The following is a 25,380-nucleotide window of genomic DNA, read 5'->3' on the forward strand; positions in this document are numbered from 1 at the left end:
TGTGTGTGTGTGTGTGTGTGTGTGTGTGTGTGTGTGTGTGTGTGTGTTTGTATGGGGAGGAGGGGCAGATATGATTTTATCAGTTTAGGGACCTCTCTCTGTGAAATTTTATCTATCAATGCAGATTGATACCCTCTCTGCAATTTATAATCACTTGTGCTAGCTCACAAAGGCATGAAGTATAAAAGGCAGGACTTGACCCTCAGAAGCCAGGTCTTCCATACACACCAACTCTATCTATTAGACCATACCACCTCTCTTTATGTAAACAAACTTTTGATATTAACTTACTACTTTTCTAATTTTAATTTTTTTTCATAGGGGCCAACATTGACTTTCTTTATTTGCTTCCATTTTCACAATATCTTCTGCCTACTTGGGGGTGGTTTCCTTCTTTGTGCACGGTGCATGAGTTCAGCAGCTTTTGGAAAAACACTATGTATGTTGAGAATGCTCCACAACAGAAGAGTGTAATGAGTCTTCCAAATTATATCCAAATGGAGTCCTTTTCCTAGTTTAAGCTAATACACATAGAAATGCACATTACAGACCCCAGAGATAGCCTCCCAATACACAGTTAATTCAAGACAGTCTGAAGTGCTAAATCTTAAGAGGTAATGAACATTTTACAGAGGGCCTAATGGAAATGAGATGCAATAAAACCAATATTTTACTTAATGGGAGCATCACCTCCTTGTCAACAGAAATTCCTTAAATTACAAAAGAAGAAATGACACCATTTATAAACAGAAACATTCTAAATAACTAAGACTCAACAGGCAAGTAAGTACAAAGCTTATGGGGAATTGTAGAGTAAGCAATGAGAGGATTATCTGATACTCATTATAACGAAAGACTGACCTTATTTCCTTTTTATGGCACAGTTAACTGAGATTGGTACATAAGGGGGAATACCACAGACAAAGAACATCACATTATGTCAGCAAAGCATTCAACAAAACTCCTATGATTTTTTTCTAGAAAAAATGGTGAAACAGAAACTAGATAAGAGTATGACTAGGTGGATTTATAACTAATCTAACAAACATACTCAACAGTATTGATGGCAAGATGGAAAAAAGTGAATAGACTAAGTAGTAATGCCACATAGCCATGAACTTGGCTCATTCTGTCAATAAATTAGATGAAGACATTAAAAAAGTATCATTTGTCAGATCTGTGGATAACACAATGATGAAAGATGTATTTGATATGATAGATCAAAGAATCAAGATGTAAAATGGCTTCAGCAGTCTAGAACGCTGGGCTTAATAAGCTCCTAAAACGAAATGTAGTACAGATTAATGTAAAGTCTTACTTTTAGTTTTTAAAAAATCAATTTTGCAAGATGAGGAAGTCTTAGAATCATTATTTTTGAAATCAGAAGATTTCTGTCTTCCAGTATTTGAAAGGCTGTCATAAAGAAGAGGGATTATTCATTTTACATAGATCTACAGAACATTACTGGGACTACAGAGTAGAATATATAGCAAGGTAGATATTATCGTGAACAATTCAACAAGTATTTACTAAGTACCCACTAAATGTCAGAATTTTAGTGCTGGAACAGCCTTAGAAATGTCTTAGAAGTGGAGCTCCATTTTCTCATTTTAAAGAGGAGAAAACCAAGATTTAAAAAAGGTGAAATTATTTGCTCAAAGTTCACACAACTCCAAACACACTTAACACAGGCAATATACAATAACTACAGTCTTCTTGACTCCTGAGGAACTAGATGCTGATCAAAAAAAAAAAATCCAAAACAAAACTCAGAAGGTATGGTAATGTTAACACATGAATTTTTATAACATACCTTTTCTATGTGAAGATCCCAAACAGATGTCAATTATGGTTAGGCTACTAATTGGAATTTAAGGTTTATTCTCTAGTAATTCCCAAGCTATATTTCAAAAATGCACTTGTACATTCCTGGGTTTGACTGAAGAGCCTCAGGTCCATCCCCACAGGAAAACACTTGACTGCAAGTAGAGCATTTTGCAAAAACTGAGACTTTTGTATATTTGTTTCAGTTTAGGGTTCCTCATATAAGGTGAGGTGGCTCTAGGTAATTTTAACATTTGATGCATTCCTGCAAATTACCACAAGAGAACTCAGAATCTTAAAGCTGTAAAGTTTTACAGGTCATCCAGTACAAACTTCTATTTCATGCTTATGAATCCCTAGCCTGAGAGCAGTGACCACGAAAAAGATCTGAGGGTTTTGGTGGACTACCAGTTCAACATGATCCGAAGTGATCAAAGGCTAACATAAATATTAGGTTGAATTATTAGAAATATTAAAGGAAGTAAGAACACTAACAATAAGAATGTATATTTGTATACTACCTTACTTTTTACAAAGCACTTCATATACACTATTTAAATAACAGTCCCACTGTGCTGTCTACGGGTCAGACCACAAACAAATATTATCTTCAATTCTGGGTGGTATATTCTAAGAAACAAGAAAAACTAGAATGTACCCAAAAGGAAACGAGGGATCTAGAGAGTAGGTTGTACAATAAACACTCTAAGGAACTGGGAGATGTTACCTCTAGAAAAAAGGTCTTGTGAGGGATCTCTTCAAATATTTAAAGGCCTCTCATATAGAGGGAGGATTATTCATTTTGTCTACGTAGCTCTATTACGTTCAAGAGATAGAAGTTAACATTACAGACATTATATTATTGATTATAGTAGACATACTTCTTGATAATGAGAAAGATGGGAACAGATGAAAAGAAGAAATGGCAAGCAAGATGGAAAAGAAGTCAAGAGATATTTTTGTTGTATTATCTTTATCTACAGCTATCTTTGCAATTGTGGCATTTCTAAGATGATTTTAAAAATTAAATATGAACAGAAATTTGTCTTGTTCTGATTTCCAAAAGCAGGGCAAAGTAAAAGAGTACACAGAGTAGAACAGGAGTCCTACTGATCTATATGTCAAATACTTCTGAGGAAAGGAATGTATGAAAAAGAAGGGTTCATTAACCTCTGGTGACTGCAGAAGTAGTGATCAAAGCAAGCGTAACTGAGCTGTGCCCTTCAACATGACACACAGTCCAGAATGCTTGTTTAAATGGCAAGCTTTAATATAAGATATAAGATTCCTTATAGAATGTATCTTTTATTGCTCTACGTTTTCCACATTTACCATATTATTTGATTTGTGCCAAAGTATTTGCCCTTTCTTCTACATCAGGGGTTCTTAACCCAGAAGACATGAATTTGTTTTTTAAAAATATTTTCATAATTATTTCAATAGAATTGATTATCTCTGTAATGTCATATACTGTATTTTATGCATTTAAAAACATGATCCTGAGAAAGGTTTCACAGGAATCTTCAGACTGCTCAGGAAGAAAGGAGTCCATGACACAAACAAAGATTAAAAAGCACTGTTTCAAATGGACTTTATTTATTGGTATTCTATGAGATTCTGGAAGCACTGGCAATATGCAACAACTTATAAAACAGACCCTGTCCTCCTTAAAAGTGAAAGACATAAAAGAAACAGATTCGTCATTGGCAAAGGAGATATGCCCCATGATTTACAAATCATTTATTGCCCAGTTCCCCCCATATTTAGGGAAAAAGGGCATAGATTATATTTTTTGATATTCACAATCTCTTAACTTTTAAAGGTAAGAGGTTAAAGTAGAAAAACAGTATTGAGTTGAGCAGTAAATTATTTTCTTGAAGGAATAATAGTTGAATGCCTATACTGAGTGTCAGACTTGGGGTTAAGAGCACCTGCTTAAGTGCCATACAGCAGACAGGGCTATTTTGCAGTGATTATGTCTATTTTTCAAAGGGCCATAGAAAAGGTCATGACTTGGTCATCTGACCTTTGTGAGCTTCAGGTTCTTAATTCGTAAGATGGAGATAACAGTACCTATTCTCACAGGTCTGCTGTGAGAGACAAACGAGATATCATGTATCAAATACACTGCAAAACTTAATGGTGGACATGTAACACTTTATCACTGATTCATGGCTTACATCAGTGTAAAAATCTAACTTTTATTCGGTCCAGATAAGATGGGAGTTTGTGGTAGGCAGGAGGAAGCAGCTAGAAAATACGGCAATGGTAACTGTGTTAACTTCATTTGAGGGCCAATCTTTGCCACAGAAGTTCACACAATCAACCTTAAAAGTTTCCTAAAGCTGTAGTTACTCCTCAATGTTCAAGTAAGAATATGGTGACTATGGCTTTTGTGAACTGTGGACTTCATAACAAATATGCAGGCTTTTGGCACTTCTAGTTTGGACTATTATTAAAAAATTCTTTTTAACTAAAAATATCTGGCACAGAATTAAACCACTCAGTATAAAGCTGGTATTAAGTAACAAGCACAACATTCCAATTATGAGCTCTCATACTATAACAAATTAAGTGCAATAATCCATCAACACTTCTTCAGGGTACATGACTGAACCTAATACTACAGAATACATAGTATGGGGCAAGGTAGTAACAGGATCATACAAAATTCATAATTATGGTTATTTGGATTTCATGACAAAACAGTCCATTTCACAAATAATATATCTTCAAGGAGAGAGTATAAATTCTTCTGCTCTGCTTATACTAACTTTTCCATTCTAATCTCAGCAAAGATAAGATTCTCTAGTACATTCAAGACTCTTCCTCTCTAAGTTACTACAAATCAATTCAGCAAGCACTGAAAAAAAACAATACAGTCTATGCTCTCAGGAAGTTTACCTTTTACTCAGGGGAACATGATATATACAGATAAGCAAATGCAAACCAAGTAACAGAGCCAGTTGGGGAACAGTAGGGTGAAATGAGGCAGCGAGCACTAACAACAGGGATGATGAGAAAAGATCTTGTGAGTAAAGTGGAACCTGAACTGAACCTTAAAGGGATCTAGGGATTCCAAAAAGCCTCCAAAAGAAATGAGGAGGAAGAATATTCTAGCATGGGAAACAGAACGGGTAATTAGGTAGGAGTGAGAATGCCATGTATAGCCAATTTAGCGGGAATACACAGCGCTTGAAGGGAACGATATGAAATCAACATGGAAAAGTGAGTGGGAGTGAGAGTGTGAAAAGCTTTAAATGTTAATGAGAAGAGCTTGTATTTTATTCTAGGAAAAACAGGAGATCCACTAAAGTGTCTTGAGTAATAGAATGACCTGATCCTCAGTCTTGCAGACGAATGATAGAGGTAGAGATTAGAATCAGCAAAACCAATCAAAGGGCTCCTCTATTACTCTAGCGTCCTGGCAGTTACAGACACACAGTCTTTTCCTTTAGAATGTCTTGTTATCAAATATTTTTTGAAAAGATCATTGATATTTTGTTTCGAGGTTTACAAAGCATAAGCCCCAAGATTTCATGTGAAAGTAGAATCAGTATTAACTAGAGCAAACCACAGGGTACACATTATCCTACTAGAGCTATCCAATTGTCACTAATTTGAATTTGATATACAGTTTATTCAGTAAGAATTGATTAAGAGACTACTGTTCACAGAACACTTTGCTAGGCTGAGGGAGATGGACAAAATTCAAGCAAGATTGTCTGTTTTCACGAGGCATACTATCAAGGAAGGGGTGAGACCTACACAGAAAACTGATATGCACGCCTCAAAATAAGGCAAACAAAATGCATGGCTAAGGAGGAATCTTCACAGGGAGGGAAAGGTCATTACCAAGATATATATGTGCATGCATGTGTACAGGGAAGACTTAGGAAGGAAGTAACATTTGGATTTGGCTTTCAAGGGGTAAGGTGGCCGGGCAGGACACTTGGCGTATATGAAAAATGCAAGCAAAAGGTGATGGATGAAAGTGTGGGATCTAACTAACAGGCATACAGACATTCTCTCCCTATGCACTGTCATTACTGATATCACTTGTTTCCCTGCCCTTATTCAAAGGAAAACTCAGTCAGTCCTTCCTTCCCTCCTTTGAACCAATTTTTACTGGAAGACTTTATCTCTACTATTTCTTGCCCATTAGATTCTTTTTTTTTCCCCCCCAAAAAAAAATTTCTTTGAGATAAGCCTTATCCTTGCTAGGACGGCAACTTAATCAAAACAAAACAAAACAAAACAAAACAAAACAAAACCCTCCTGTTTAACTGCTTTTATTTTCAGTTCCAACAGGCATGTCCTACCTAACGTAATGACTTGTGGAAGCATAAAACAAATATGCTGGGGAACATAGCAACGATATTGTGAAAGAAAGCTAATTCCCAGGTGGCCAAAATGTGGACAATAAAAGCTTAAGTTGGCCTGTACAGAGGTGTGAGACTATGATAGTTGGCTGGGGTTACTGACAGCATAACAGATCTGAAACTTGACATACAATCAACAGAGAGACCATTCAAGTTTATGGTCATAATAGGGTAAGGGCAGGAAAAGGGAGTATCTGGTTTCAGGAAAAGCAGTAGAAAATCAAACAACATCTAGGAAGGAGGCTGAGGAGGAATAACTCCTTCCAGCATAAGAATACCCAAAACTCCAGCTTACTATCTCATTAAAGATAAAAACTCTCACATGAATATGAACATTTCTACCCCCAACAAAAATTCATTGTCTATAGCTGGGGAAGAATGATCCATTCTCCCCAGAAGAAAAAAGCAACGGAAAATTACTGAGACCTAAGGCAAAGTTTGGCAGAACCACAGTAGATCAGAGAGAGGCCCTAGGGATTCAGGAGCTAAGATTTTTAACACCCTGTATTCAAGTGATTGGAAAAGTATAGCAACTACTAGAATAATGACCTCTAACTTGAAGAATCTGAATTAAAACTTTAAAAATTCTCACGGAATTTTTTTCTAGCATTCTTTTCTTTATATTCCTGAATCTGCTAGGCAGAGGAATTAACTCAGTGCTTCCTTTGTAAACAGGTTTTCTTAGGTAACAGTCCCTTAAAAGCAAACTGACTATAAAATTACTTGCCATCTCTGTGATATTTAAAAACTCAAGCAAAATACAAAAATTTTTACACAGGGTACCATATCTGAAAGATTTTTTAGGTGAAGCTTAGCTAGAAAAATATTGCTAGGGAACTTTTATTTGGAATATAGCCCCTGAAATGAAATCTGAATATTTCACTATAGTATTGTTGTTTCTAGATTAGGAAAAAGAAATAAGAAAAAGGATGAACTGATTCACAAGGAAATAGTGGCATGATTAATGGTAACAAGTGAAGAAAAGAAGACAGCTTCAAAGAAGTAGGGAGGAGTTTTGCTTTTGCCAAATGTGTTTGATGAAGAAACAGGAAAACAGTTGGTTTGAGGCCAAGCAGTAAAGAAACTCTCCAGTTATAGGGTTGCACATCAAAAGGTGCCCAACCCGCCGAGCATATGCAGATACAAAGGACCACTTTTTTATGTTTCATGATCAGTAAGTCCACATGCCTATTACATCGACTACTTAAAGGAGTTAAGTGAAAAACAGAGGCATATTACCACATGTTTAATTTCAGGAAGAATTTGAAGAGACTCAAATTCTTTCACTTTAGCTGGATCAACATCTTCTTCCAATTCCCAGGTGCTTTCTTCATACGGCAGGGAACACCACTTCACTAAATAATGAGTCACCTCCTGATTGGGAGCAAAGAGGAGAGAAGAGAAATCCGAGTCACTTACCACGAGAACACAGGGACTAGGACTGGTCCTACCTTGGCCAGGTATTTGAAAATCACTGCAATTAGATAACAAATGTGTGGGATTCAAAGAAGGGTTACAAAATCAACGCTGATGGAATAAGTACCACCCAAACACACAGCAGGGTGCAGAAGCACTTACTTCCCCTGTATCAGAGTCCTTGGTGTGGGCCACTTCTAAGATACGATCAACTTCGACATAGTCTGGATTGAACAAATCTTCGTCAGGCTAATGCAAACAGAGGAAGGCTGTTAAAAAAGAGTTCCTCAATTCCCTTCAACCCCATACCCCAGGTTTTTCAAAATGCCATTAGGCCAACAAAGCCCATCCATTTGCATAGAGATAGATATTTCTTTAAAAGTTAGCTAACAAATATCTGTTCTCTTCTCTCAAGATCTACCACATTACAATTCAGGACCTGCCATCTTTAATATTAAAAGTTTCAAGGAGGCAAAGCATAATTTTGCTTGAGCTGCTTTATATGGGACCCAAAATAGCACCATGCATATGTTAGAAGGGGTCCTTATATTTTCTCTCATTTCCCCTATGATTCCCTCTACAAATCACAGGAAATAGATTTAAAAGGAGCTCAGATGCCATCTTGTACAATCTCTACATTTTACATACGAGGAAACAGAGACACCAAAGAATGATCCAATAACTTGCTTGAGGTTACACAAGTAGTGTCAGATGAACATCCAATTTCTGTCTAAACAATTTTAGTGGTTAGAAGATCACCACCCTGACAAGAAACATTTTTTTAAAAAAAACTATTATTCTTAACTTGCCCAATGTTGGCAAACATAGGCACCATCCTATACAAAGAAGAACTGAAAGAGGTCTGCATATGAAACTCCACATCTCCACTGCATACTACTAGCATTTCTTTAAAAAATTATAAAATAAATCCAATACATAAAAGTTCAGTTGCTTATCTGAGTTTCCTTAACTTTCTTCTTTCATTAAAAAAAATGCTATAATGCTCTATGTTTCTTTTCTTTTTGTTCTGGCTTCACTGTCATCGATATCATTGATCCCTCTTACTAACTTCCATCCCTCCAAACAAAACAAAGCAAAATAACCTTGTACAAAACAAGAAGAATCAAACAAAACAAATCCACACACTGGCCAAGTCTAAAAACGTGTGTCTCAACCTACTCCTTGAGTTCTCCACCTTTTTGTCAGGCTATAGGTAGCAGACCTCATCATCAGTCCTCTGCAGTCATGGCTGTTCACTGCACTAATCAGAGATCATAAGTCTTTCAATTTTGCTTTTCTTATGATGAACAGGCTGACTTCAGAAAAACCTAGAAAGACTTGTACGGTCTGATGCTGAGTGAAGTGAGCAGAACCAAGAGAACGTTGTACACAACAGCCACGTTGTGTGATGACTAATTTTGATAAAATTAACCCTTCCTGGCAATACAAGGATCTAAGACATCTCCAGAGGCCCTGGGATGGAAAATGCTATCCACACCCAAAGAAAGACTATGGAAGCCAAATTGTTATTTTTTTTTCTCTTCTGTTGAGTTTTGTTTCCTCCTTCTGATGATTCCTCCTACTGGTTTTAATTTCTACTTACAACACCACTAATGTGAAAATATGTTTAATATGAATGTAAATGTATAGCCTGTATCAGATTGTGTGCCATCTTGGGGAGGGTGGTGGGGAGGAAGGGGGAGAAAAATTTTAGCATATGGAAGTGATTATTGATAAATCAAAATAAATTAATAAAAAAAATTTTGCTTTTCTTTACAATGTAGTTACTATATAATTTTTTTTCTGATTCTGCTCACTTCACTGTGCATCATCAAAAAGTTTTTTCAAGATTTCACCAAAACTCATCAAAACTGTATATTTTATTTCCTTTGAAATTTTAAAAACCAAAAAATGAACTGAAACATTTGCATAAAAATTTTCTCCAATTTGAAAGCAAGAGAGTTCACGTTTAGTTTAAGAATAACGTGACTATTTTTTGATGAAAGAGCATGCAAATTGCTCTCGTTTTAGGTATTGATCTATATGCCATTAAATTCCTAAGAAATGTTCTGTTTAGTGGGTGAAGTCAAGATGGTAGAGAGAAGATAGTAACTTGCCTGAGCTCTCCCCCAAACCCCTCTAAAGACCTTTAAATAATGCTCTAAAACAAATCCTGGAGTGGCAGAACCACAAAAATAAAGATGAAACAATTTTTCAGACCAAGACACCTTAAAAGTTTGGCAGGAAAGGTCTGTGACACCGGAATGAGAATGGAGCATAGGTCAGTGTTGGCCATGCCAGAGCAGACCACGCCCCAGCAAACCAGGAGTAGGCCTTGGGAGTGAATGAATCAGCAGGGGCAGCGGCTGTTTCCAAAGCTCTCAGTGAACAGACAATAAGGGGGGTGGGGTTGAACAACTGATCAAAAGGAGATTACGGGGATCTCTCTGCTGGCACTGGACACAGGATTCTGTTGCTTTCTCCATACTCAGCTCTTGGTGGAAGTCCCAGAGTAAGGAGGAGCACTAGCACATCAGAGCTTGTGTCCACAGGGGAGCAGGGACCCTCATCATAGTTTCAGGGCAGAAAAGAGTGCTTGTGGAAGCTCACAGACCAGAAGAGTAGTAAACATACCTCTCCTTAGATCATACCACCTTGGAAAATCTGAAAACTTATAAGTCCATAGAAATACCTATGAAAATAGCTGCACAAAATCCCTGAAGCTTGGGACAGTGTGTCTTCCACCCTGGAAGCAGAGCCCCACTTTAGCAAAGAGTTAAAAGTCAAGAAATAGGCTGGGAGTATGAGCAAACAACAGAAAAAAAATCTGATCACAGAAAATTACTATGGTGACAAGCAAGATCAAAAGGCACACTCAGAAGGTAACAGCAAAGTCAAAATTCCTACATCCAAAGCCTTCAAGAAAAATATGAATTGGTCTCAGGCCATGGAAGAGCTCAAAAAGAATTTTTTAAATCAAATAAGAGAGGCAGAGGAACAACTGGGAAAAGAAATGAAAGTGATGCAAGAAAACCATGAAAAAAGAATCAACAGCTTGGTAAAGGAGGCACAAAAAAAAAAATACTGAGCAAATAACACTTTAAAAAACAGAATATGCCAAATAGTAAAAGAGGAACAAAAATCCAATGAGAAGAAGAATGCCTTGAAAACTAGAACTGGCCAACTGGAAAAAGAGCCACAAAAATTCATTGAAGAAAAGAACTTATTAAAAAATAGAATTGGCCAAATGGAAAAGGAGGTACAAAATCTCACTGAAGAAAATAATTCCTTAAAAATTAGAATTGAGTAAGTGGAAGCTAATGACTCTATGAGACATCAAGAAACAATAAAACAAAACCAAAAGAATGAAAAAATAGAAGACAATGTGCAATATCTTAGTAGAAAAACAACTGAACTGGAAAACAGATCCAGCAGAGATAATTTAAAAATTATTGAACTATCTGAAAGCCATGATCAAAAAAGAGGCTAAACATCATCTTTCAAGAAATTATCAAGGAAAACTGCTCTGAAATTCTAGAACCAAAGGGTAAAATATAAATTGAAAGATTCCACTGATCACCTCCTGAAAGAGATCCCAAAATGAAAACTCCCAGGAATATTGCAGCCAAACTCCAGAGTTCCAAGTCAAGGAGAAAATATTGCAAGCAGCCAGAAAAAAACAATTTAAGTATCACAGAGCCACAGATAGGATAACACAAGATTTAGCAGCTTCTACATTAAAGGATCAGAAGACTTGGAATATGATATTCTGGAAGGCAAAAGAGCTAGAATTACAACCAAGAATCACCTACCCAGAAAACTGAATATAATCCCTTTCATGGGGAAAAAACGGATATTCAATGAAATAGAGGACTTTCAAGCATTCCTGATAGAAAAAATCAGAGCTGAAAATGTGACTTCCAAATACAGGACTCAAGAGAAGCATAAAAAGGTAAACAGGAAAGGGAAACCACAAGGACTTAATAAGGCTAAACTATTTACATTCCTACATGGGAAGACAATCTTTGTAATTCATAAGAAATGTCTCATTATTAGAGCACTTAGAAGGAGTATATAAAGAGGGCACAGGTTTGAGTTGAATATGAAGGGATATTTTAAAAATAAAATTATGGGGTGAGAAGGAGGAATGCACTGAGAGAAAATGAAAGGAAGAGGTAGAATGGAGTAAATTACCTCACATAAAAGGGTCAAGAAAGTGCTATTACAGTGGAGGTGAAGATGGGGGATCTGGCAGAGAACACTTGAACCTTACTCTCTTCGGAACTGACTGAAAAAGGGAATAACATATGTACCAAAATGGATATAGAAATCTATCTTACCCTACAGGAAAGTAGGAGGAGAAGGAGATAAGAGAAGGGGGGAGGGTCTTCATAGAAGGGGGGAGGGTCTTCATAGAAGGGAGGATAGATTGGGGGAGGCAATAATCAGAAGCAAAATATTTTTGAGGAGAGACAAGGTGAAAGGAGAGAGAGAACAGAATAAACAGGGGGAAATAGGAAGGAGGGAAATATAGTTAACAATCATAACTGTGAAAAAAAATTTTGAAATTTCGCTGATAAAGGCCTCATCTCTCAAATATATAGAGAAATCAGTCAGATTTATAAAAAAAAAAGCCATTCCCCAATTGACAAATGATCAAAAAATACGAAGTCAGTTTTCAGAGGAAATAATCAATACTATCTATAATCGTATGAAAACATGCTCTAAATCACTACTGACTGGAGATATGCAAATTAAAACAATACTTCAGTACTACATCACACCTATTAGATTGGCTAATGTGACAGAAAAGGAGAATGATAAATTTTGGAGGGGAGGTGGGAAAATTGAGACACTAATGCACTGTTGGAGTTGTGAATTGATTCAACCATTAAGTAGAACAATTTGGCACTGTAGCAGCTCTTTTCTGGTGGCAAAGAACTGGAAATTGAGGGGATGCCAGATCAATTAGGGAATGGCTGAACAATTTGTGGTATATGATTACGATGGAATACAATTGTGATATAAGAAATGATGAGCTAGATGCTCTCAGAAAAACCTGGACAGACTTACATGAACTGATGCAAAGTGAAATAAGTAGACTCAAGAGAACATTGTATACAGCAACAGCAATATTGTAAGATGATCAACTGTGAATGACTTAGCTATTCTAAAGCAATACAGTGATCCAAGACAAATCTGAAGGACTTATGAAAAGTGGTATCTATCCCCAGAGAAAGAATTGATGGAATCTGAATACAGATTGAAGCATACTTCTTTTTTTACTTTCTTTATTTTTCTTGGGTTTTTATTTTGGCCTATGTTTTCTTTTACAACATGACTAATATGGAAATATGTTTTGCATGATTACACACGTATAACCTACATCAAATTGCTTGCCTTCTTAAAAATGAGGGTGGTGAGAAGGGAGGGAGAAAATTTGAAACTCAATTTAAAAATGAATGTTGAAAATTGTTTTTATATGTAATTGGGGAAAAATAAAGTATTAAATTAAAAAAAAGAAATGTTCTGTTGAGTTTTCACATTCCACTTGGCAGCATACAATGCTATCTACCCTTATGTGGCCACTGATTCACTTAAATATTGGATCTACTGGATCATTGCTTTTCCTCAGTATTAATTTGGACTAAATTATACCAGAAAATAGCAGGTTCAACAATGTGAGAGAAACAGTGGATCTACAGAGAGCCTCAACTTCAATTAACAAATCACTCAAACCCGTAAGTCAGATTTTCAAAACTCAAAGAACTGAAGCTACATTAATTATTAAATGTCATTTTACCTCAGTAAAAATGTGCTTCATTTGTGCTTGCTTATTTCTGAAGCGCTTTATCTTCTGAGAGATTCGAGGGTCTTTTTCCAGCTCTTCCATCGTTGCCCATTTACAGTGCAAGTAGGAACTGCCCAAAGATACAAAAACATTTAATCCAGGAACAACCACACAAATGTGTTATTTGTTTTAATTGTTTAAAATTCAAACTATTAAACATAAAAGCAGCTCATTGGTTCTAAGATTCAAATCTAATTTCTGATGCCAAGATTCAGTATTGTTATTGTACTAATTTTGCTATTTATGACATCTACACATGTGCCTTTAAGGGGTTTGCTCTTTAGGATAGGGAAAAGCCGGGGGCAAGTTGTAAGTGCTTATGAATCCCTAGCAGTGACCATGAAAAAGACCTGAGGGTTTTGGTGGACTACAAGTTTACCATGATCCGAAGTGATCAAAGGCTAACATAAGAACTGACACTAACAGAGCAATGGTGGGCACAGACTTTAATGGCCATCACTGAGAGCAATAGATAAGCAGAAGAAAATGAAAAGAAGAGGAAGATCAAGAAGAGAAGAAAGACTACACTTCAGTAAAACTCAAGGAGATAAAATTTTAAGGGTCATCCTAAAAATACATGAAAGATGTTGACATGGGACATTTTGTTAAAAGGGGGGAAGCATCCTTTTTATGTGAAGGAAATGTAAAGGAAGAAATTAAAAGCTGTAAACAAGTAAATACATACAAGTTTCTGTACTTGACGTAGAATAGCTCCATGTCAAAAGGAAGCTCCCCAGGGTGAACCTGTGGCCAACAAGCAGATTATCAATTCTGTCCCTGTGACAGGTGCTACTCTGCATGAATAATTCATGTGCTAAATGAAAATACATACATTTTAAGCAAAGATTACTTAAGAAAACTTTCACTTTCACAGGCCTTTTACTTCCTGCTGACAACTAAAAGATTGTTTTATGGAGGTGAAACACAGTTAAAAACCACATGGATTAAGGCTCCGTATTTCTACAGTCTTGCAAGATTCAAGCTAGGAATAGATTTATCTTATTCCTCTGATCACACAGCTAGCATAGATGTTTAGGATAAACCTAGAGTAAAAGGGAATACTTATATAGCCTCACCCCACATAACAGTGGTCCAGTCAATATTATTTAGCAATAGTATCATCAATAAGCCATGACTCCAAACCCCAATCCATTTGAATGAACCCTGACTGTAACACCATAAGACTGACTTCACATTGTTCCTATGAACTAACTATCCTAGACCTAAATGGTGTTGCTCTGCTTGACATCAGGCAAAGTATGCTTTGATGTATAATTTTTCTTATGACAGTTCAATAAATCACCTGTGGCACTGAGGCTTAAAGAAATGAAAACTTCCTTAAATATTTAATTTAAGGATGAAAAATAAGTTCTCATTGATTTCATACCCCAATATTCTTCTGTCTCTAAAAATTTTCTTCCTGAGATGTTACCTGCTAATTCTGGGATACTTTACTTTAAACGGATCAAACCAATCTAGGAGACTTCTCTGGTATACCCCTCACTGTTTCCCCTCTTAGCCCTCAACTGAATTCTAATGAAGGTAGCAATTATGGAATAGCTATCTCTAGATGCAAAGAGAAAGGAAAAAAATCATTTTGCTCTTGGTTAAGTTACATAACCCAAAATTTATTATGAAGGACAAACGGATGATAAATGTCAAAAATATTCTGGCATAATTATCACTCCTACCAAGGCATTACATCCCCATTCCACCCTCAATTTCTCCTTTCTGCCCATTCCTCATACCTCCTAAACTTGTGCATATTTCCAGATGGCTGAGTTAGATGAAAATTACAACTCATAAGCCACTGACCTCCTTCTGTACCATCTTGGATGCCAGAATCTTCTCAATGATATTAGCATCATCTTCTGGAGGCTCCTAAAGAAAAGGGTTAAAGTAATGGTCATTATTCTACTGACACCGAGGAAGATTTCATCTAACGTACCATAACTGGCACTGTTTGATCTAGAAATTTACTAAACCTCAGTAACCATCAGCACATAAGGTGAATAAAATAATCTTTTATAACAGATGTTTATGACTACACTGGAGGGGTTCTAGTGCTGCATAAAAAGATGATGGAACACAAAGCAGAATAGATAGCACTAATTGGAAAACCTCCAAATTACAAAGAACCCTCAGAAAGGAAAAAAATCCTAGTTAATAATATAAAATGTTTGAAAATCCCTATGGTACTAATGGGGGCAGAGTACTCTAATAATAAGAGCAACAATTCACATTTACATACTATAGCACTTTATAGTATAAAAAGAACTTTCCTCATAATAATCCTGTGATATAGGTAGTATAAGCAATATTAGCCCCATTTTACAGTCAAATATACAGAAAGTCAGAGGAGTAAAGTGGTCTGCTCATTATCAGCCAGGAAGTAAGTAAATGGCAGCCCTGGAGCACGAGCCCATGTCTAATACATTCCAAACAAGCCTTCTCTTTTTTTAGAAACAGAAGTGATAAGAAACTATGACAACCCACAAGGTCAAGCTTGTTTCCTTTTTAAAGTCCATATATAAAACATTCCATATGATACTTTCAAAGCTGCCCAGCTTTTCTCCCTCTGAACCTCCTTCTGTTCTGTGTGCCTTCTTTTAAAAGCTTCACTGTCTCTTTTGTTTCTTTTCCTTCTTTTTGTTGGCATCACTATCACTAGTCCCCCAACAATCCCTTCCTGCAAAAAAGAATACAAACCTCATCCCTTGTAACAGATAGGCCATCAAGCAAACAAATTTGCACATTAGTCATGCTCGAAAAACTATTCTACACTTCTATTCTATCACCTCTCTGTCAGGAAGTGGGAAACAGTCTTCACTTTGGGTCTTTTGGAATTGTGACTGGTCAGAATTGAATTCTCAAGTCTTTCAAAGTTGCTTTTCTTTATAATGCTATAAGTTATTGTATAAATTATTCTCCTGGTTCTGCTTATTTCAATATTCATCAGTTCTTCCCAGGTTTCTCTGAATCATTCATCTCTTATTATGCAATAAATATTATTCCATTACATTCACAGGCTAAACTTCATTTAGCCATTTCCCTACTGACTGGCACCCTATTGGTTTCCAATTCTTTGTCAGAACAAAAATAAGTATTTTTTGTATATGAGGGTCCTTTCTTTCTTTGAGCTTTTTGGCATTTATGTCTAGCAGTGGTATCACAAGGTCAAAGAGTATATGCGTAGACAAAAAGAAAATGGTCTATTTTATCTTGTTTGACACTATCCCTTGTGTGCAAGAACACATTCATTATCCAGTTACAAAACATATCTTCTTCCTTGGTCCTCAAATTTTATGACATTACTTTTTATATCCAAGTCATGTATCCATTTGGAGCTTAATGTGGCATACGATGTGAGATCATCATCTAAAACTCATTTCTCCCAGGCTGCTTTCTAGTTTTCCCAACAGTTTTTGCTGAATAGACAATCTTTGCCCCACAAGGGAGTCTTTGGATGTGTTAAACTCTACACTACTGTTTGTTTCTCTATAGTGAATGCCTAATCTGTTCCACTGACCAACTTTTCTATTTTTTAACCAGTACCAAATAGTTTTTATGATTACTGTTTCGTAGGTTAGCTTGAGATCTGGTAAAAGTAGATTCCTTTCCTTTCTACAATTTAACAATTTCCCTTGAGATTCTTGATATTTTCTTCTCCAGATTAATTTGTCTTATACCTGCTGAGATAATCAAATAATTTTCAAAATTTTTACTATTAATATGTCCTGATGCATTTAGTTTTCCTAAAATTTAACCAACTATTAACTGTTCATAAATCTCAGGTGGTCACAGTATATAGATTTTAAGTATGTGGTAAAACCACTTTAATATTTTTATATGAACATTCATTATGGATACTAATCTACAGTTTTCTCTGATTTGTCAACTTCTTGGTTTAGGGATCAAATCGTATTTCCATTAATGAAGGAATTTGATAGGCTACCTTTCCCTCAGATTTTTGCAAACTGTTTATGCAATGTTGGAATAAATTATTTTTTGAATGTCTGATATAATTTATCTGGTCCTGTTTTGTTTTTTGTTTTTCCCTTTTGGGAGCTCATTTATGGTTTATACAAGTTCATTTTTTGAGATTGGATTATTTAAAATCTTGATTTCTTATTTCATCAATATCCACATTTTACATTTTCATTAATAGTCATCCATTTCTTATTAGTTTTGCTGAAACATGTAATTGGGCAAAAGAGTTCATAATGATTCCTTTATTTCCTCTTCCTTTGTTATGAATTCTCCACTTTCATTTTTGTTGACATTTGCTTTTCTACTCTTTTAAAAAAATAATTTTAGCTACTTTTTTCTATTTCATTAGGTTTTTTTCCTTTTTAAAAAAGCAGCTTCTGGTTTTAGTATCATTTCAATGACTTCTTTGTTTTCAATTTTATTATTCTATATTTTGGTCTTCAGAATTATTATTTTGGTGTTTAGCTAAGATTTTATTATTTAATTTTTTAAACTTCTTTTTAGATGAATGCTCAGTAAATACACTGCTCTATTCTTTCTCTTTTGTGATGATTGAAGTTTTTAAGAGACATGAATGACTTCCTCTTCTGGGAGCCAAGACGGCAGAGTAAGAAGTAAGTCGCTCTTACCCTCCTTTATTAATCTCTAAAAGCCCAGAAAATATCGCCCCAGGAAAAACCTTAGAACAGCTGACTCAGAAGAAAGATGGGGTGCAGCAGTCCAGCAGCCCAGGTAGCTTGAGGGATTAATGGGAAAGGCCCCTCTTGCCCTGAGGAAAAGTGAAGCAGTACAGAACAGGAGGTGTACCAGCAAGCTAGGGGAAAGCCCCACTTCAGCATACCAGGAAGAGATCTTGAAACCCAGGTGTTGGAGCAGGCAAACACCAACACCAGGAACCCCAAGTGCATCAGTGAGGGCAGGGGAACCGGTAGAAACCAGCTTGGAAATCCACCAGGTGCCTTGGCATTCTACGGCAACCGGCTCTCCCAGTGCCTCAGCAAAACCAAGGGAAGCAGTGTTCCAAGGGGCCCCAGGTGGATAAACATCCTGCAATATCCATCTGAAAGGAGCTGAAGAAAGTGAAAGGAAGGAAAGGCCCAGGTGAGCAGGAAATCTCCAGGGGCCACACTATCCAATCCTACCCCTAGAGTTCCAGTGTTACTGGTTCCAGCTCAACACCAGGTAAGCTGCCAGAATCCTACAGCGTCCAACTGCCAACACTGGAGGCCCCAGCACATAAAGCCAGTGACCAGTCCCTAGGCTTCCAACACAAGAAGCTTGGGTCAGTGCCCTCTGCTCCCTAGCAGGAGAGCTCAATGTCTTTAAAGGCCAGGAAATAAGCAAACATCATGAGCAAAAAGAAACGTATGATAGATTCTCATTATGGGAACAGTGAAGATCAAGGCAGAAATTCTGAAGAGGACAACATTGTCAACAAACTCACATCTGGAACCTCAAAAGGGAATATGAACTGGTCTGAAGCCCAAAAAGCCTTCTTAGAAGAGCTCAAGAAGGATTTTAAAAGTCAAATGAGAGAGGTAGAAGAAAAAATGGGAAAAGAAATGAGAGGTATGCAAGAGAAAATCAATAGCTTGGAAAAGGAAGGACAAAAATTAACTGTAGAAAACAAGTCCCTAAAAAATACAATTGGCCAAATGGGGAAGGAGGTACAAAATCTAACAGAAGAAAACAATTTTTTAAAAATTAGAATTGGGAAAATGGAATCTAATGACACTATGAGAGAGCAAGAATCAGTCAAACAGAAACAAAAGAATGAAAAAATAGATGAAAATGTAAAATACCTCATTGGTAAAACAACTGACCTGGAAAATCGATCCAGGAGAGACAATTTAAAAATTACTGGTCTACCTGAAACTCACAATGAAAAAAAGAGCCTGGACAGTATCTTTTAGGAAATCATAAAAGAAAACTGCCCTAAGGCCCTAGAACCAGAGGGTAAAATAGCCAAAGAAAGAATCCAACGATCACCTCCTGAAAGAGATCCCAAATTGAAAACACCAAGGAATATAGTAGCCAAATTCCAAAATTACCAGGTCAAAGAGAAAATACTGCAAGCAGATAGAAAAAAACAATTTAAATACCATGGAATCACAGTCATGATTACACAGGACCTTGCAGCTTCTATATTAAAAGACCGTAGGATGTGGGATATGATATTCTGTAAGGCAAAGGAGCTTGGATTACAACAAAAGATCAACTACCCAGCAAAAATGAGCATGATCTTTCAAGGGAGGAGATGGATATTCAACAAAATAGAGGACTCCTAAACCTTTCTGATAAAAAGACCAGAACTCAACAGAAAATTTGATCTTCAAATACAAGACTCAAGAGAGACATAAAAAGGTAAACGGGACAGAAAGAAACATGTTATTAATCAGGATAAACTGTTTACATCCCTACAAGGGAAGAAGACACTTGTAACCCTTGAGAACTGTACTGTTATTACAGCATATTAAAGGGGTATACATACAGGGGGTGGGTATAAGTTGACTTTGATGTAATGATTAAAAAAAATCTAATCAAGTGGGTTAAATGGATCCAAGTAAGTGGATTAATCTAATCTAAGAAAATGCACTGAGAGAAAAATAAAGGAGGAGGCAGACAAGGGTAAATTACATTACAGGAAAAGGCACAAAAACCTATTACAGCAAAGGGAAAGAAGGGAGGGAGATGAGCATTGTCTGAATCTTACTCTCATCAGATTTGGCTCAAGAGGAGAATAACATAATCAGTTAGGTATAGAAATCTAACTTACCCTATAGGCAGTAGGAGGGAAAAGGGGAAAGAAAAGGGAGAGGGGGATAGAAAGGAGGCAGGACTGAGGGAGGCTGCAGTCAAAAACAAAACACTAGTGAGGAGGGAAAGGGAGAAAGGAGAAAGAAAAGCATAAAGAGGAGGGAAATAGGATGGAGAGAAAGACACAGATAGTAATCATAACTGTGAATGTGAATGGGATGAACTCTCCCATAAAACAGAAGCGTATAGCAGAATGGATTAAAAACCATAATCCTACAATACATTATTTACAGGAAACACATTTGAAATAGAGGGAAACACATAAGGTGAAGGTAAAAGGCTGGAGCAGAATATATTATGCTTCAGCTGAAGTAAAAAAAAGCAGGGGTAGCAATCCTGATCTCAGACAAAGCAAAAGCAAAAATAGACCTTATCAAAAGAGATACGGAAGGAAACTACAACCTGCTAAAAGGCACCATAGACAATGAAGTAATATCATTACTAAACATATATGCACCAAATGGTATAGCATCCAAATTCTTAGAGGAGGAGTTCAGGGAGTTACAGGAAGAAATAGAGAGAAAAACTATACTAGTGGGGGACCTCAACCTCCCCCTCTCTGAACTAGATAAATTTAACCACAAAATAAACAAGAAAGAAGTTAAGGAGGTGAATAGAATATTAGAAAAGTTAGGTATGATAGACCTCTGGAGAAAACTGAATGGGGATAGCTGATGCTGAGTGAAGCGAGCAGAACCAGAAGAACACTGTACACAGTAACAGCCACATCGTGCAACGACTAATATTGACAGACTTAACCCTTCTCAGCAATACAAGGATCTAAGACATCTCCAAAGGCCTCTTCTTTTATTGTGTTTTGTTTCCTCTTTCTGGTAATTCCTCCTATTGGTTCTAATTCTTACTTACAATATCATTAATGTAAAAATATGTTTAATAGGAATATATATGTATAGTCTGTGTCAGACTGCACACTGTTTTGGGGAGGGAGATGGTGAAGGAGGGGGAGAAAAATTTAAAACTCAAAAACTTATGGAAGTGATTGTTGATAAATCAAAATAAATAAATTAATTTAAAAAAAAAAAGAATGCTTAGGAAAAAAAAGAGACATAAATTTTCCCCTCAGGACTTCTTTGGCTCTTTCCCAAAAAGGTTGTTTCTTTTTTTTATGTTTTTAAAATATTTTATTTTCCCCCCAATTATGTTAAAACAATTAACATTCATTTTTTAAAATTTTGAGTTCCAAATTCTCTGCCTCCCTCTCTCCCTTACTCCCTCATTGAGAAGTCAATTTGATATAGGCATATAAAACATATGCAGTCATGCAAAACATATTCCCATTTTAGTCACATTATGAAAGAAAACAGATACTCCCCCCCCAAAAAAATCCAAGAATAAAGAGGATAAAAAAAAGTTTGCTTCAATCTGCATTCAGATTCTATCAGTTCTTTCGCTGGAGATGGAAACCTATAGAATACCTGTAGAATTTCATCATAAGTCCTTTGGAATTGTCTTGAATTATTGCACTGCAGAGAATAGTTAAGTCATTCACAGTTGATCATCATACAGTATTGCTGTTACTGTGTACAATGTTCTCCTGGTTCTATTCACTTCATTTTGCATCCATTCATGTAAGTCTTTCCAGGTTTTTCTGAAAGCATCGTGCTTGTCATTTCTTACAGCACAATAGTATTACATTACAATCATATACTGTAACTCATTCAGTCATTCCCCAATTGATGAGCATTCCCTCAATTTCCAATTCTTTGCCAGCACAAAAAGAGCTGCTATAAATATTTGTGTACATCTAGGTCCTTTTCTCTTTTTTTTTCCTCTTTGGAATACAGACTTAGCAGGGGTATTGCTGTGTCAAAGGGTATGCACAGGTTTACAGCTCTTTATGTGTATGTCTATAGTTCCAAATTGTTCTCCAGAATGGCTGGATCAGTTCACAACTCCACCAATGGTGTTCAGTGGTTCAATGTTCCCAGAACTATGTGTGGGCAATGCAACAGAGTCCTCTTCCCTAATCTTCTGTGGGCTGGGACTCCCTGCCACTGATTCAGTTGCCCCCAAGGCCTGTTACTAGCTGCCAGGTATGGCCTGCGCTAGACTGCACTCTGTTCTCACTCCAGTAACACAGACCTTTCCTGCTGACTTTCTAATTTCTTTTGGGCTGGAAAACTGTTTCACCCTGTTCTTTTGTTGGTTCTGCCACTCCAGAATTTGCTGTGAGGTGTTATTTTAACATTGTTTGGAGGGAAATTTGAGAGTGCTCAGGTAAGTCCCTGCTTATACTCTGCCATCTTGGCTCTGCTCCCCTCTCCCTAAAGTTCTGATAAACTACCTCATCATTGTCATTTTCACTGATGAAATTACTTACTAATTTTAAAATTTGTGCTTTCATCTAACAATTCTTTAGGATTACATAATTTAATCTCTATCTAAATTTGAATCTTTTATTTATAGGTGCTTCTGACTATAAACTGTATTGTATTGTGGTCAGTATGTGTGTTTATTTGTTTTGGCATTTGTTTATGAGGTTTATATGCTAGGCCTACCACACAGTTAATTTTTGTGAAGATGCCACACACAGCAGAGAAATTCTATTTATTTCTGTTTCCATTTAATATTTGCCAGAATTATATCTAACTTGATTAAAATTCTATTCAAGTCCTTAAATTGTTTCTTGTTTATCTTTTCATTAGATTTGTCTGAAAGGGGTCCAAGTGAGGTCTCTAACAATAGTTTTGCTGTCTATTTTTCTCTGACATCGGACTTTTCCCTTTAAATACTTAGATGCCAAGACATTCAGTGCCATGTATTAAGTACTGATATTATTTCCTTATCTATGGTGCCTTTAAACACAATGTAGTTTCCCATAAATGTAGTTTAATCTTTTCTAAACATCTATTTTACTGTTGCCCTTATCTTTATAGCCACCTTCTGCTTTTCTGAGTTTGCTTGATGCATAATAAAAACTGTTCCAGCCCTTATTTTAACTCTACAAATCTTTGTATTTCAAGAATTTCTTGTAAACCACATTCTGTAGAATCATATTTTCTAATCCATTTGGACAGCCTTTTCTGTTTTTACAGATGAGTCCATTCTTTTCAATCTTTACAAATAAGGTATGTATTTCCCTTCATCATATACCCCAACCCAACTCTTTCTTATAAAGGAGGTGTGAGAGAAGGAATGTGATCAGCGCTACTTATCTATACTTAAGAGATTTGCTTCTAATAAATTGCCCCACCTTTCTTTTTTTTGTCCAGATTCAGCTCCCTGGTTCTTCTATTTTATTTTTTTAATTGCTCTTCCCCCTTTACATCTCTACTCTGAAGTGGATTTTTGTTTTGTTTGCCAACAGACTATTCCATACAGACTGTAGCCTCGTTCTTAAATCCCCTTTCCCTGTCTCATTCCTGTTCTTCTATACTGACCCTTTTGTACAAATGTGTATGTTCAATGATCATTCATCTTTCTGACAAGAGTCCCATTCTCCCTACTCCTTCTTCTACATTTGTATATTCTTCTCCACTGAGAAATTGAAGGTTCTACACCCTTGTTCCTCAATTTATCCAGGTATATTCTTTTCCCCATTACTTTTTCTTTGTTTCTTAATCTCAAAACAGAACATACTCCCAGGCCTTTTGCTGGTCTTATTTGACTTCCTCTGTGACATCTGAAGACAAAAACATTCTATAAGTACCCTTGTTTCTTTTATCCCTATTAGAATGTAAGTATTCCATCACTGTTTAGCCCCTTCTAATTAATCAAATGTATTTACCTTTCTAGGTTTCTCTTGACTTCTGTGCTAGCATTTCAAAATTTCTACTCAGTTCTGGTCCTTTTTAGCAGTAATGTTTTGAAAGTACTGTACTCTATAGACTACCTCCAGCTCCATTACTCAGTAGATTATACTAAGTCTTGCAAGATTATTCTTTGGTTATAAATCTTTATTTTTGCTTTCTGGAATGTCACATTCTAAGATTTTCTTAACTTGATAGTAACAGGTGCCAAATTTTCTGAGATCCTGGGAGTCTTTAGTATTCAAACTTTCTTTATGTTGACTTAAGAGTAATTTTTCTTTGACTAAGAAGCTCTTGATTTTAATTACGACAGTACTGGGAGTTTCTTTCAGGAGGCGATGGTGGTTCTCTTCTACTTTCACTTCGCCCTTTGCTTCTAATAGCTCTGGACACTTTTCATTTATTTCTTAAAATGTATCATCCAGGTTTTTTGTTTAAGCTATTGTTTTCAGTGATTCATGATTCTTCAATTCTCTTCCTTTCCTTGTTTTCCAGTAGATACCTCATTTTAATTCTACTTTTAAAATATTTTTATCTTGTTCTAATATTTCTTGTTGTCTCATAGAATCATTAGTTTTATTTTCTCCATAATAATTTTCAAGGAATCTCCCATTATTTAGATAAGGTTTTCTACCTTCTCTTCTTTTAAAAAAAATTCATTGTATTTTAAAAGTTTTAAACTTAACAAGAACAAAAAAAATGAACATTCTCATATATAAAAAAGAACAGAAAAAAATAGTATAGGTAAAACTGCAAAATTCTCTGTTATATATAGCTTGCTTTAAAAAAAAAAAGAATATTATAAATTCAACATATTACTATCAAAGTCATCCTGCTTCTGTATTTCCTTCTAGGCATTTAAAAAATGCTTCAGTGGCCTTATTTTATTTTCATTTTGGGGGGCAAGGCAGACAGTCAAAGGAAGCAATACTATTACTAGCACCACTCTCTCCTTCCTGAATACCAAACTCCTAATAAAGAGAAGAAAAACAATCCTTGTAAAAAATAAGCATTGTTAAGCAAAACAAAATCACACATGTGCCACGTTCAAAATAAATCTCATTCTGCACCTAGCATCCATCACCCTCTGTCAAGACAATCTACTTTCTATTTTAATCTCTTTATTCTCCCGATTCTTTTCTCCAAAGCTCTAACATTACTGTCTATCCTTTCTTCATTTCTCCCAAGTACTCTTGTAGTTCTTTGGACACCTTTTTTTTTTTTTTTAACCTTTGAGGTTATATTTATAGTTGTTGTGGAGTTATTCTATTCTTTTCAGTTTACTCCTTGGGCATTCTTTGACATATTTCTTTATAGTGTTGCCTTCAGT

General features: G+C 36.1%; 1 protein-coding gene across 5 annotated transcripts in view; it reads right to left on the reverse strand.

Annotated features, from left to right (window-relative positions):
- CHD6 (chromodomain helicase DNA binding protein 6) overlaps positions 1–25,380 on the reverse strand; it is a 185,591-nt gene that overhangs the window by 79,130 nt on the left and 81,081 nt on the right. For all 5 annotated transcript variants that reach the window (XM_027867341.1, XM_027867339.1, XM_027867342.1 and 2 more), the window contains exons 5-9: positions 15,289–15,354; positions 14,159–14,217; positions 13,426–13,543; positions 7,785–7,871; positions 7,446–7,580 (exon numbers count right to left, since the gene is read on the reverse strand). In XM_027867341.1, the coding sequence (XP_027723142.1) occupies positions 7,446–7,580; positions 7,785–7,871; positions 13,426–13,543; positions 14,159–14,217; positions 15,289–15,354 (465 nt within the window). The remainder of the gene's footprint in view (positions 1–7,445; positions 7,581–7,784; positions 7,872–13,425; positions 13,544–14,158; positions 14,218–15,288; positions 15,355–25,380) is intronic.

Source organism: Vombatus ursinus, unplaced genomic scaffold (genome assembly GCF_900497805.2).
Source record: "Vombatus ursinus unplaced genomic scaffold, bare-nosed wombat genome assembly UNPS02014785.1, whole genome shotgun sequence".
Classification (NCBI taxonomy): Eukaryota; Metazoa; Chordata; class Mammalia; order Diprotodontia; family Vombatidae; genus Vombatus; species Vombatus ursinus.